At 48.2% G+C, this 14,470-nt stretch overlaps 1 protein-coding gene across 1 annotated transcript in view; it reads right to left on the reverse strand.

Annotated features, from left to right (window-relative positions):
- Positions 1-13,253, reverse strand: part of LOC104281234 (tetratricopeptide repeat protein 28-like) — a gene marked incomplete at its 5' end in the record, with an annotated part of 15,105 nt that extends 1,852 nt beyond the window's left edge. Inside the window, 9 exons of the mRNA XM_009879146.1 lie at positions 299-406; positions 1,203-1,332; positions 2,154-2,177; positions 4,233-4,309; positions 4,726-4,957; positions 5,895-6,019; positions 7,727-8,447; positions 9,546-9,725; positions 13,109-13,253. Coding sequence (XP_009877448.1) covers positions 299-406; positions 1,203-1,332; positions 2,154-2,177; positions 4,233-4,309; positions 4,726-4,957; positions 5,895-6,019; positions 7,727-8,447; positions 9,546-9,725; positions 13,109-13,253 — 1,742 coding nt within the window. The remainder of the gene's footprint in view (positions 1-298; positions 407-1,202; positions 1,333-2,153; positions 2,178-4,232; positions 4,310-4,725; positions 4,958-5,894; positions 6,020-7,726; positions 8,448-9,545; positions 9,726-13,108) is intronic.
- Positions 13,254-14,470: the final 1,217 nt, after the last annotated feature.

Consider the following 14,470-nt stretch of genomic DNA (forward strand, 5'->3'; position numbering starts at 1 on the left):
GCATCCTAGAGGAAACTTGTCAATTCATTATCATTTTATATCTCAAAACCAAGAGTGAGTTATACATCCTCCAGCTGCTCAACCTGACTCTCAGCTCTGGCCTCAGCCAAGTTGCAGTGTTTGTTTCCCATATAAGAATAACATTTGCTGCACCTGTTATTGTATGATGTATGGTCCGTATGACACGTGTGTGACAACGTATGTGTGATCTCTGCAAAAGGTATGAGACTTTAACAGAAGCCACTGTGATCAAATCATCAGACGACAGAGCAGCAAAAACTACCGTAAGCTGCATTACCAAAAAGTGCCAGCAAGGATTGTAGAGCAAAGTGCATGGTCCTCCTGTTTGCTTGTTTCCCAGTTTTCAGAATCACCTCCTCCTGGCCAACTTCACAAAGGTCAAAACCTGTAGCGGAATAGGTAGCAGAAAATCACACCTCATAGAAGGATCCAATGTCTTAAACAAGTGTGATCTCATTTGTAACACAAATAAAACAGAGACAGGAGATCCTGCAGTGTCCTGGCGTGATGACTCTTCACCTACTACAGTTTGTGGTTTTTTGTTTATCACTCTTTAGCACGCTTTCTCCAGCAGGTGTTGGGAGCTTTATGGTGCTGGACTGTCTCTTGGATGTTTCTTCTCGCAGCACTGCCTCTCCCCTCCAATGCCTTTTTACTAACTCTAAGCAGGGTCCAAGCCAGAACAAGATCTAGTTTGGCATTTAGTTTTCACTTGCCTTTTCTGCAGGATGCAATCACCCTGGTACATACTACCACTATGGTACGTCCTGCCCTTGCCCAGCGCACAAGTTTCCCTCCCAAAGGAATGATTAGTTCACTTCAGGTAGAAGGCCAGGAGCAAACTAAAGTATGTGTTACAAACAAGAAGTGAACAGGATCCTAAAATAAAGACAGGACCAAGCTGCTGTCAGCCCTGAAATACACGTTCTGCTGACTCAGTGGATGTTTTGGCACATGACAGAAAACTGCACCAGGCCACCGGCCAGCCAGCGAGCAACAGAGCTCAGTGTGTGGGAACTGGCAGAGACACATCGAGCAGTCACAGGTCACATTCAGAGATGCAAAGGTCAAACAGCACCCAGGCAAACGAATCTAAAGCTATGAGTCTTGTGACTACTTTGAGGCACCATGAGACGCTAGCAGTAGTTTTAGAAAGGCAATGGAAAGAAGTGTTTTCCTACCTAGAGCTGCCAGAAACTCATGACAGCCAGGTAGCCTCCAGAGTTGGACACTGATCGAGACCTGGATTGGTGCAGAGGAGAAATCTTGCTCCTTCTCGCCTGCCTGAAGTTGAACCAGGACTTGATGCAGCTGAAGAAAGCGATACAAATGTTAGTTACTTCTTACAAATGCATTTCTGCTTTTCCAACAGTTACAGCTATGGAAATGCACTGCAAACATCCTTCTCCCTGTTACACCCACACATTCAGCTGCTGCTCCGGAATAGAACCGAGAGATGAAAAGCTGTAGGGCAAAGGGACAGTCCAGGGACAGCCACGATGGACAGACCTGAACAGCAGCAAAGGCAGGGACAGGACAGGGGTGAGGGTTGGGGGGTGTGGCCAGTGGAAACTGAGCTAGAAGAAAGCACAGGAGGAAAATTTGTGAGGCAAAAGAAAAAGAAAGAGACACTTTGGGGCTGCTCACAGAAATACACTAAAGCCCATTCTATGACTAAGCCATGCTCCTTATGCAAATCCCCAGAAACTCATTCTCCGCATTTAACTGGGCATTTAACTGGGCAGGACAAGTCTTATGAAACCACGGAAGACTTTCCCAATACCTCCATGGTCTCCAGGGAAGAAGTTTCTCAACTGTGTCCAAGGGACACGAGTAGCAAAGTACAGAAAAAATACATTTATGAAGATCTCATACAAATTAAGATACCAGGATATCACGTAGTTCAAACTCATAGCCAAGGCAGGAAGGACAGGAAGTTGTTACTCTGGGACCAGCTACTCAGGACCACCCATGTCCTACAACCCACAAAATCTCACACAGACTTTTTTCCACAGTGGCACCACGGAGCAAATTCCAGTCCTGAAAGTGGCTTGAAGACGCTTTGCAGCGCGGCAAAATGGGCCTGCAGTGACCAAGGCTTTTTATCATTCCCCAGCGCATGTAATACTCACCATTCCCACCATATTTTTAACAGCCTTCGGGCAGCAGATACCAAGAAAGGAGAGGAGAAAACAAAGAAAGAACACAGGTTAATCTGTGCTACAAAACGCCTGTGATGGGGAACCCTGCAGCGACACATCCGCATGCAAACCAGCATCCTGAATGCACAATGCTCTCTCCAGAGAAAAAAGGGAGGAACAGAAATGGCCTGAGCTGCCAAACAGGAGTCCAGCAGCACAGGAACAGGCAGCTGGAATCTGGGAGTGCTCAGCTCATTGCAGTCAGCTCAGACGCTTAGCAGGTGGATACCCAGGCCAGCCTGCATGCTGGCAGAAGGCTGAACACAAAACAAGCCCCTCTCTTGTTTTCTGTGGGATACGTTACTAGTACTTAATGCAGTCAGCAACCCCTGGCTTTTCTTTGCACATGCGCTAGTACTGAAGTTCTCTCGTCTGCGGTTCCTACCTTCTGTTACGCCCTAAACCCAAGCATCTTCTATGCAGGACAAGAGATGAGGTCCCTGCCCTGAGGCTTCACTACTGCCAAGAGCACCTGTTTCCTCACAACACCACCACCTGCACGGGCCAGGCAGTACGCAGCACCCGCTGAGGGAGCTGTCGGTCATCCGCTGCAGTTCTGAACAAAGTCGTCTTGCTCTGGGACAGGCAGAGCCTGAGCTGCTCACCAGAGCGGAAGAAAGCAAGGAACCACAAGGGAAGGGAAAGCTACGCTGAAGAACCTTCACCTGTAACTGGACCGATCCTCGTGCAAAAGGAAATTCTGCCCGGGGTTTGGGCTACAGAAGAACGTTCGCAAAAACGATGCAATACCCCTGCCAATATTTACTGCATGAGGCAGCTGAGGAAATGGCAAGTGCATCTTTCGTTAGTTCTGTACAGCCATGTGAATTTTCTTCCTTCAGTGATTTAACTGGCTGAGGCAAGAAGACAGCTATGGTCTCAGGGACACTAACTCATTCCGACCTGTGGGAATACTGTCTTCCCGTCATCACTTCCCCTCGACTCCGGGCCTCCCCCTGGCGGCAGCGAGGACAAAGTAATCCTGCTATTCAACCGCAGAAGTCTTGGGCCCTGACAAAAGACCCAGGGCAAGAAAGCAAAATGCCATAACGGACAAGGCATCAGGAATATCTCATGTGCTACCGCAGACCAGAACAAGAAACCTTTTTCTTGAAGCAGACTCAGCCTAAAGAAGTGACAAAACCGGCTTCTTAGTGGGTAACAGCTTCTTAGTGGGGCTCTCACTTTGCCTTCTGCATGGAGCCTCGGCATGGTAAAATGATGGGGAGCTCTCTGAGGTTACACAAAGACAATCCCAGCTACCTGCCACAGTACTTCCCCAGAACACTTCTGCATGGGGAAAGGGGAAAAAAGTGAGCTGTATGCCCATTCACTGTGTGCAGCGTGCTTATCTATTAACGCAGGCAAATGATTAAGATAAGCCTCATCGGAGGAGCAATCAGGACAGTAAGAAACACATAAGGGAAAGCCAGCCAGGCTGGTGACACAGAGGAGGGCTGGGTTAGGCGAGGCATGCTAGAAAGGCTGGGGAGAGGGAGGAATGTGAAGGAGACTGGGGGAGCAGGGAGCAGCCCCGCAGCCACAGGTGGCACGTGCACCCTCTGAGCAGGGCTGTGGGTGTGCACGCCAGGAGAAGCACAGGCTCAGCCGACCTGCATTGCCCCAAGACCTTGGGACTTCGGTAATTACAGAGGACAAAGACCAGCCAACATGGGCCCAGGACAGGATGGCCAAGCAGCAATTCGTGGTTCTGCCACTTGTTTCCCATATTCGGCTTCCCCTTCACCGCAGTAGGCGTCATGTTTTCACCTCTATGTTTTCACCTCTGTCACTGAACAGGAGGATCCAAGGCCACGCAGCCCAGGAACATACCCGCATTTTTATCTTCTGAACACACACTTTCATTCACATAAACGGGCATGTTTAGAATTTCAAAGCTGAGGTCTCCTAGCATGCTCTGGATTGATAAACCAAGGCATAAACCATTTTGTGTATTTCTGACTTTACTGACCTGGGATGAACAATTTGGAAACTGGTACTGGTACTCACCCTGTTGATCAGCTGTTCTCCTGTTTCTGAAGCTGTGATAAGTTTACAAAGTGCCTGAAGTGCAGAGTTAGGCAAACCTGAAAAACATCAGCAGAAATGGGGATTATTCAGTATCTGTTTCTTGACTGCTAGAAATGCAACATCCTCAAAGGAACACTAACTCAGCTAATTCCTAAAATCTCTGCCCCACATCACTGAACAGTTCTGGAAGCCGCAGCCACTTCCAGAAAGCAAAAGGTTCTCCTGTCTTTGCATCTGATTATACATTTTCTGACTGAGAGCTGCCAGAATGGAATAGTCACATGATGCTTCTCAGACACTGGACCCCGTAGTAAATGATTCTCATCTGTGGCAAAATTTTCAGTAAACATTGACTTCTAGAACCTCTACCTTGTTCAATACTTTTGTTTCACTGGTGTGAAACATCACTGGTTTACAGGCCTGCAGCAAAGAAAGGCAGGGACAGGTTGATGTCTGCTGGCCTGCTTCTTACCTAGGAGGGACTGGATGGTGGTGCTGCACTGCTGCAGCCGGTCCCCGGGGTCAGCAGTGGGGAAGAACACGGCTGCCGGGAGGCCGCTGGCTGGAGGGTCCAAGCGGAATCCAACCGCAGTGAGCAGCGCCTGCCAGCCTGGAATGCCACCAACTTTATTCTCCACACTTTGTTGGGAGGTATACATGGAGTTGTGCTGCCCATTCTGGATTCGCTGCAATGATTTCTCCACCTTTGGGGAAAATACAGCATTAGCTTGTCTTGTAAGAGATTTTTACTAACTGCCACTTTTTACAGAAGGATGACAGTGCCCTTGAAAACAGAGGCTCCAGGAAGTCAGCACTCACAGCTGTAAAATCGCTGTGATGAGCGTCAATATTCTCTGGGATGCTGAAGGAAGTAAGGCCACAGGAAGCCAAGTACCAGTTTAACTGTGAAAGCTTCCTACAAGCCTGGAAGCTGCACTTCTCCCCATACGCTGTATGGTAAGCAGTAAAGAGAGATGTGTGTCCCCAAAACCCAGCAACTGGGATCACCAGCAATATTCATAGGTTTCCATTGTCCTATGGCTACTCCACATTCCTGTGGGACCACAGAAGACATATTGGAAGAAAAGGTATTAGAAGTCATAAGATTATTGTAGCCATCTGGCAGTCTGGCTTGAGTCCTACTGCTTCCCACAACAGGCTACTGGCATGTTTGGGGACCAGAGTGCCTCTTACCTTCCAAGCATGCAAAGAGACAGCAACCCCAGTGCTCTGCGTCTCCACGACTGCAACGCTCATAGCTATTTGCTTGTAGAAATCCCAACGATTATCTCATTTTTAAAGTAGAGATCCAATTCAACAGCTAATGCAAACCAGATGGGTCTGGGGAGGATTTTGTCAAAATATAATGTAAGACTTCACTTACTTTGCCTTGTTTTGCTATGGACACTTGAAGTGCCCCAGTCTTTTCACACTGACTCATAGTTTTCACAAGAAACTGCCTCATGGTGAGGGAGAAGGGTTGAAGGTAAACATTTGGGTGGGAGTAGCTACATAGGGGCGTTTCTCTTCCTATCCATCGTTTACAGGTGCGCACTCACAGGTAACATTACCTCACGACCAGACGGGCTGCACCGCCCCAACCTGTGCCTGCCCAGGGCGATGGTGTTTCCCTCCTCTTACCAGATGTAGCAGGACACGAAGAGCATCTCGTGCCCTTTCAGGGTGCTGCAGAATCTCAGTCAGGGCCTGTCCCACTAGTGAAGAAGGGCTGTTCAGCTTCATGTCACTCCCAATAAGCATAAAGCCTGCAGGATTCAGAATGAGAGACACTCAATCTCCTGCTGTTACAGAAAAGGTTCACAACAGAAGCAGGTATCCTCTGCCCTCTCAGACTAACGAGTCACCCTGCAGAGTGATATTCTTATCCCAGAGCAGCTGCCCGATCTCTGCCTGGTCCCATAGACTGAACTTCCAGAAAGCTTCTAGATGCTTCATCCTGTCCTCGCCTACTAAATAAATAGTGTTTTGCTGTTCAAGCAAGTGGAAAAACACTGTGCGGCAGCTAAACATGTCCTAGCATGCTCCATGTCTCCCTTACAGTAGTGGAAATCAATAGACGCTAAACAGGGCTTGCAGACACAGAACTCGGGAAACAGAGAGCTTGCCCTGTCTTGGTCAGAACCCATCTTGGCTTACGCACCATCGAACGCCAGATTCTCCAAATGTCAGCACAAGGAGCTCTGCCTGCCCCTGCTCATCCATTGCAGTGAGGTATGTGGCTGCAGCCCTCGCCCTCGTGCTCTGCCCAAGACTCATCATCGGGAGTAAGGGGCAGTACCAAGATACTGAGAGCAGCTGGAAGCTTCTGCTTGTTGGTGATGCCACACACACCTGTCCACGCTCACTCTGTTTTGGGTTTTTTTTTTTCTTGTTTTTCAAAGACTCTTTCCTTTTGAGACAGAAAAATCGTAGAAGGAAAATAAAGGACGAACTGAACTGTGGACTGTGACCTAAACTCAGCTCCCATCCTGTATTGCCTGAATCACATCCCAATGCTTGCCTCAACATGCCTGAAATCCCTCTGTCAGACTAACTCCAAGCACTCACTGTAACAAGCTCTAGTGAGTTTCCTGTTCCTCCAACTCTGTACAGTTTATATCGGAGCCATGCTCACAGCAGCTTCCTGATCAACAAAATGGTACTGCTGCCTGTGCAAAAAAAATGCATTTGAAGAATGCCTGCAGCTGGGAAAAAAATATTTCAAATTATTTCTACATGCCCCTGTAACCATACTTTGAACTCCAAGACTTTTTCTGAATTTCAACTCGCTGTCCCTGCCCATGGCAGGAGGTTGGATTAGATGATTTGTGACGTTCCTTCCAACCTAAGCCATTCTGTGATTCTATGGTCTAACTGAGGGAGCAAGCACAGCACTCCACCACGGAGCTTACACTGCTGAGACACTTCCAGTGGAAGCAGTGGAAACCCTTCTCCTGAAAGGACCAAAGGAGTAAGCCCTGCAAGGTTTATGTCACAGAAATCATAGCTATTGGTTGCTTCCTGAAGCAACTACTTTTCCAGAGGTACTACTCTTGTCTCCTCGTTAGAGTTTCACTAAATTCTCAGTAAATCTGTACCAGCTAACTCCAGCCCAAGTACACAGGAAACGTGACACAAGGAATGAGTTACCACATTGCACATTATTTCTTCCCAGGCATGAACTCCCTGTGATGAAACACACTTTGCCTCACAATTACTTTAAATTATGCCAAATTCCTAATCCACTTATTGTACATAGTGAAATATCGATGTTTTCCATGACACTGACATTCAGCCACACTCAGCTGAACCAGGGTCTAAATTCTGGGAGAGGACAGGGCACGTGCTGCTCCCAACCCCCTGCTGGCACCCCTCCTTGCTTAACTCAATTCGCTACAGGAGTGCTTCGTAGCTAACGTTCTGTGATTCTGTAGAAACCCTGTCTCATTTGTGAAAAAGCAGACCCCTCCTACCTGCCCAGTTGGAGGGATGGGAGAACTGCTTGCTGCTCTGCACAGTTTTCATCGCTTCTCCAAGGGCTGCGCTGGCTTTCATCCCATTTAAGAGGGAGGAATAGAAGGCATGCACAAACATTTTGGAAGCAGCCACAGGAACAGGCCACAGCGACACGAGGACACACTGGGCCCCAGCAGCCAGGAACGCTCTTGTCAGGCCAATGACTCCATCAGCGGTGACTTTGCTGTTGGATTCCTGGTAAGAGCCAAGAATCACTAATTTGACAGGAAGCCGCAGGTCCAGGACATCAGCTGCTGTAAGCAGAAACTCCTGAAGAGGAGGGCAGTCCGAGATGCTCTCCACATCACTGGCATCATCCTGCATCCGAAGGGATTCTGGGATTGTGTAGGGGTTCCCAAAGGAACTCTTGCTGCTGGCTGGGTTGCTGTCAGTGTTGGGTGTCAGGACCAAAGCAGCCAGTTTCCAGGAGACGTGGGTTGCAAAATGGACACATTCTGCCTGAGTGAGGGCACTCATGACCCTCTCTTTCGTTGCTGCACTGCCAACTAAGGGCTGGCAGCCAAGTAACTCAGACACCATATATGCTTCCTCCTCTGCAGAGGGCATAGGTCCCCAGAGCCACCGGTCCATAACTGCTGAAGGGAGCTTGGGATTTCCTATGACGGCTGCCATTGAGGTAGAACTGGAGTAAGCAGGAGTACTCTTCCTCACATGAGACTACGGAGAGAAAGAGAAAATGGAATTCAAAGATCTGCTTGCTACGGTGCTGGTAATAAAACACCTTATCTCTTTGGCTCTAAACAGAAGTCTGTTTGTCATAATCACAAAAATTTTGCCCTTTTTTTAGTTTCTTTCACTCAACTACTCCAAGGAAACATCTCCACTTGAGTCTGGGCAGGATTTCTATCCCCACATCTCAGGTGAATGGACAGGTAAGAAGAGAAAGCAACAGACTTAGACCAAGTTTCTTTGAGGGCCTCAGCAGAGCTAAAAGCATAAAGAAGATCCCAGCTGACCTCCTTACGGGAAAACAACTTGTAATCACTCCCTAAGATGTTCCTCACACCTGTATCTCACAGGTCAGGATCACCACCGCCAGCAGCAGGGTGCTGCACGCCACTGACCACTGGGCCTGGTACCCAGCAGAGAAGCCCAAGTCCCGCAGCAGTAACGCTCACAGAGATCAGACCCCTTTGCTGCTCCAGGGACTGCTTTTAACCCAGTGCAAGCCACGACACGCAGCAGAACACCGCTCAGCAAGAGCGGATGTGGCTTAGGGCATTCTGCCTGGAGACCTAGGCCTTAGAAATGCTGATGCTAAACATCAGCATGAAGATACTTCTGCAGGACTTGCCTGCGGTATTCGCTTTGCAAATGGCTTCAGTTTCACAAGATGTTAGCAGCCTTCTCCACACAGAAGACTAAAACCTAAGTAAACATACCAGAGAGGTGTAGGAGAGTCAGCTCGCTGAGGAAGCTCAGTATAGGTGACAAACACTGCATTTCTGCAGTCTGTCACCCCACACCCCAGGACGTGCTGTCTTTAGATGAGGATATCCAAACAGTCCGTTCCCCTTGTCCTTCCTGGCATGCCTGGGGCCACGATTTTGTGCCGTAGGAACTATGTCAGAATGTACTTCACAGCTCTGGCACTCAACACGCACATCAGAACTGCGAGGAAGGTACATTTGGGGTTTCTGTTCTCGCGTCAGGTGTGGCAGGGCAGAGCTGCTGCTTCTCTAGCATAGCCTGTACAGGAACCTGCACCCCACAGGAGAGGTTCCAGCAGAGACACTTTGTAAGGCAATGTCTGACCTTGGAGCTGGGATTCAGCGACTGGATGGACGGGACTGCAATGAGGCTGAAGCGCTCATAGAGGTACTCATTGGAGGAACTGCCCTTCAGGAGAGCAAAAGGAATGAGGTACAATTCTCCCTCCAGAACCAGTATCAGCTGGCGGTGGCGGCCGACAGGCCCGCTGGAATGCATCAGACCCTGGAAAGAAGAGAGGGAATCAGTGTGGCCCTTTCACTCCACCAGTGCCCCAGCCTGCACCTTCCCCTGCACGCACCGGGCTCTAGTCCAAGCCCACGTTACACTCCACATGAACATAACGCAGCGACAGGTGAACGCACGTCGGCACCGGACAGACCGACAGAGCGGGTGGACTGTTGCTCACCTCTGCACAAACGGTCCCACTGAGAGGAACGCGCCCAGGGCGCGCTGACGCGCTGTGCAGATGGGAGTCGTCGCAGTCAGCCTCAGTGCAGCACAGTAACTCCTCCTGCTCCTGCATAACGCCTCTGCTAACCCAACCACCCACGTCTTGTCAATATTATCATCCCCTCATCCTTCGAAAGAGAACACTTTTTCTGGTACTCAATTTCAAAATAGTGATTTCCTATATAAAAGCAAACAATCCAGAGACAGACTGTGTCTATATGGCCTGCACTTCAAGACACTTGAGATTGTCACAAATTAATCTAAATAGAAAGTATCTCAAGGTTGGAGAAACGAGGCAGAGAGATTAATAAATCAAGAACATATAGCTCAGCACAAACAGTGGCAATTGCTCCTGGTCCCGTGTAACCGTGGAGGTTTCACTCTTATTTAAATAATGCATTGTAAAAATGATTAGTTATCGCCCCAGGAAAGAGTAACTTCAAAGCAATGAAATTTGCTCCAGCTTAAACACTTGCAGCACACAAAAAGTCTATGGGACTCTCATGCAAAATAGCAGTAAAATTCTAAGCAACTCTACACGTTTAAGCCAGGGTAGCAGCCACAGCTTGGCCTAGCAAATAAACCATTTATTTGAAGATGAAACTTTTAGCACAAGCTTGGATGACACAGTTTTGGAGATAACCTGTTCAACCAGTGTTGTTCTATTTCTGTCCAGACTGCCCGATGTTGCCAAAGGCACGCTAACAGCGCAGTGTTCCCTGCCAGAGAGAGACAAGGACCGAGCACGCAGGACTAGACTCTTGTCTCTAGCTTCTCAATTCTTTTCATTTGAAGCCATTTTAATTACCATCAGATGTAGCAAACATCTGCTTTGACAGGAGAAAAACAGCTACTCAGGCTGCTCAGCAAACGAAGACAAAACTGCCTGACTCTGCTCCGAGTGGATTTCTGAACTAACTTCCAACGACTCCAAATACAACCTCTTCCTAACACAAATTCTGCGACTTCAACGGAACAGCAGTTAAGGAAGCATATTTTTCAAACACATGGCTTCCATTTCATAAATAATAACAACCAAGACCTCTGAGGTGCTAGCTAAATACATTTCTGGAAGAAATAACATCCAGGTTCTAGTCTTTTCTGTTATTTATCAAACATTACTCCCCTTAATACTTCTGCTTTAGAGCACGCTTCTTTCAGGCGAGTCCCCATTTAACAGGGGACAGAGAAGAATTTTCTTGCTTTCAGTGCCAGCAGTGAATGACTACTACAAAACGTCTAATGGAGACAGATTTTTGAAACAACAGGGGAGCAGAAGCAATGTCAGAAAATCCTGAACTGTGCTCATGTCAGATAACTGGACAATGCAACAGAAAAGAAAGGGATATTGTGCATTTTGTGAGTGAGTACTGCTACTTGTGTGAAGTTTATATATAGAGCGCAGACAAATGCACCCTGGTCCTAACACACAATTCTTCCTCTCCACCTTGCTCAGGGTCTGTCTGGAGCAGACTTCCAGACTGCGCTGTGATGCACTGAGAGCTGATGATTAATTTGAGATGTACTGACCCCATCTGACCAGAAATCAAACAACAAGAGAAATTCGCAGTCTCAAGCCTTAGTTCTCAGGCAGCACCAAAGATAAATGAACATTATTAAAGAAAAAGTAAAATCAGTCTGGCGATCTCCTCCAAAGGGAGCCTGGAGCAAGTCAGAAATATAAAAAAACCAGGTCAGCTACGAGGGAGAATGTCAAAGCGTAGAAAGCTGAAGAGAGACAGTGAGGTGCTTTTAAAGGCTTCTTGCCATTTGACGTGGGAAGAAAACTGCTGAAGGATAAGAAAATTTTCATTTAAAAGGAGTTAAAAATAGTGGCTGACCTCTTGCTGCTTCTCATCCTTACAGCTCTGAAGCTCACCCTGCCCACAGACCGCAGCCGGAGATGCAGGGCAGGCTCTGACACACAGACGACTCGGGAGCCTTCCCGCGAACCCGCTCTGCTCGGGCTGACGCGCCGTTTACATCCCACCAGCCCCGGGGGGGGCCTCCCCGGCACTCGCTGCCTGGGGTGAACCAGCACGCGTGCCCTGCAGCTAAATTTACCAGTCTCCGCTCAGCCGTGCCTCCTTCTGCAGAGCTCGAGTTGACAAGCAGCAGCTTCCCAGCAGGGCAGCCGCTGCTTTCCAGAAATGGTTCTTTTTTTTTTGGTTTTGTTTTTCTGTTTGTTTGTTTTAACATATATTCCATTTTACTCACTGCTCCAGGAGCTTTAGCTGTCAGAAACAGAAGCAGAGCATCTGATCCAGGGCGACGTGTGCCTAGCAGAATTTTTAATTTGTATGTAAAACCTCTAGAGTTTAATATTTTGGTTGTCTTCATGATGGCTGTACGTGCATTACAGAAACATAAATAAAACTATGAGGATCATCTCCATTTTGTATGTCTTCAAGAATTAATTGTAGGGTGAATTCTAACAAAAAGAACATCTTCAGCAAGAAAAAGGAGAAAAACATGAACAGCCAAGCACAGGAACATGGGTTCTACTTCACAGCAATGGTACCGGCTACACTGGTGATTTGTCATAAAGGCAGAAAAGTCTCTGGTCCCTCACTCGTGAGGAGCATGGGGGTGCAGGGTTAGGCTGGCTCACAGCTGGTGGCTGCCATGGATCCCTCACTGGCAGCTACTGTTGCTATAACTGGAAGTTTCTGTTACAATGGGATCGCCAAACCACACACAAGACCTGAGCTGCATCTTCTTGGAAAGTGGGTAGTGAGGACCCCGTATCTCCCATTCTGCCACTCTCCAAAAGCCCTGTCAAGCCCTAAAGTAACCTCCTGGAGCCAACCATGGGCCTCAGACACCCAGGTCAGTGGTGCTGCTGGGCTCCTGCTGCTGCTTCTTCTGTCCCCTGGCCTCTTTGTCCCTAGGCAGAGCTGCCGAGTTTGTGCATTAGTATTAGTGAATTAAGGATATACTTCCTGCTTTGGTTCATCAAAAGCATTATACTTTGGTAGCTGACTGGAATCAGCCTGTTTCCACCTCCCAACACACCCAGTCCTACCATCAAGGCAGATCATGTGCAAACCACCACACTTCAGATACAATCCCCAAGCAGCCTATCCTTGCTTTCCCACACTGACAGGTTATTTTGGTAAACGCATCTCTACTTTTTTTCTATGTCAAAGACTCACTCCCTCCATAGGTCCTATCAATAAGTCGTAGAGCGCACGGAGTGGGGGTTTGGCGAAGGAAGTCTGCCTCCTTGGGAGAGATGATGTTCCATCCTTAACAGGAGACACGGTACTGCTGAACAGACTGGTCATGCTCTGGCAGCTCCTGTAGGCAAAAGGCAAGTGAAACGTTAGTTGCAGAAATCCGAGGTTCGCTGCAGTTTGCCCTGACTTCCTAACAGTGACGATGAGCCAGTCCCTGTCCAAACAGAGGACTGTTCTCCAAGATGCTTCAGGGCAGGGTTTTTTCCTCCCATTCAGCTTCACATCACAACGAACCACGACACAACGAGCAGGGTGAACCAGCTGCCCACAGCTATTACACTACTATGGAATTTCTCCGTAAGTGCCTGAAGTGCTGTTCACAGGTTTTACCGCACACGTTGTACAGTAGTTCCGTGCAGGCAAGCATTAACAACTGACCATTAACAACTGACTACAATCACAGCTGGGTTTTGCATCCAGCATGGCACCAAACCAAAACATGACAGCAGGCAAACAAGACACGAAGATCCCGCCTGCGCTTGCTGCTGCTCCTCTGAAGAGAGATGCGAGCCCGTTTCTGACATCCCCACGGACAGAGCTCTGCACGTGCCTCCTGGCATCAGCAGACACCAAACGCTGTCGCTCTGAGAAGACTTTGAGATGGCATTGCTACAGAAAGTACTGTCCTGTTGAGGAAATGATGTTGCCCCGTTCTGGTCTTACCAGTCCAGCAGCTGTGCTTCCCAGGAAGGTTATCCTTGGCTTGGCGCCATGAACAACCATTTTATGTGAAAAGGATAACTTTCTCGGAAGTTTTAACAGGTGGGCCTTAATGAAAAGGCAGGAAGGGAAATAAGACATTGAACAGTAACAGTAGTGCAAGGTCTGAAGTGTAACCAGAGTCACTCTGGGGCTCTCCAGTAATGAAAACGACAATCTCAAGCAAAAGGCCACCCATGAGGCAACACATGCCCCACTGCCCTCCAGGTACCAAATGCATTTGATGGAGGGTTCCATGAAACCCCAGTCCAGATCATACTTTGATGCTGCTGCACAGAGAAAGGCTCCCTCTGTTCCTGGTCTCTCATTCAAATGCTATATGCCTTTGCCAATTTACACAACAGGAAAGCAGCTACAGCTTCCCAATTCATGACCAAACTCACACACTTTCTCAGGACACTAGTCCTTTTCTTAAGAAAGTTTACTGAGCCGCCTGATCTAGTGGGGGATGTCCCTGCCCATGGCAGGGGGGTTGGAACTAGATGATCTTCAAGGTCCCTTCCAACCCTGACAATTCTATGATTCTACTCTGAAGAAAAGCCTTGTCCCTGCTCCTTA

Source organism: Apaloderma vittatum, unplaced genomic scaffold, assembly GCF_000703405.1.
Source record: "Apaloderma vittatum isolate BGI_N311 unplaced genomic scaffold, ASM70340v1 scaffold38051, whole genome shotgun sequence".
NCBI lineage: Eukaryota > Metazoa > Chordata > Aves > Trogoniformes > Trogonidae > Apaloderma > Apaloderma vittatum.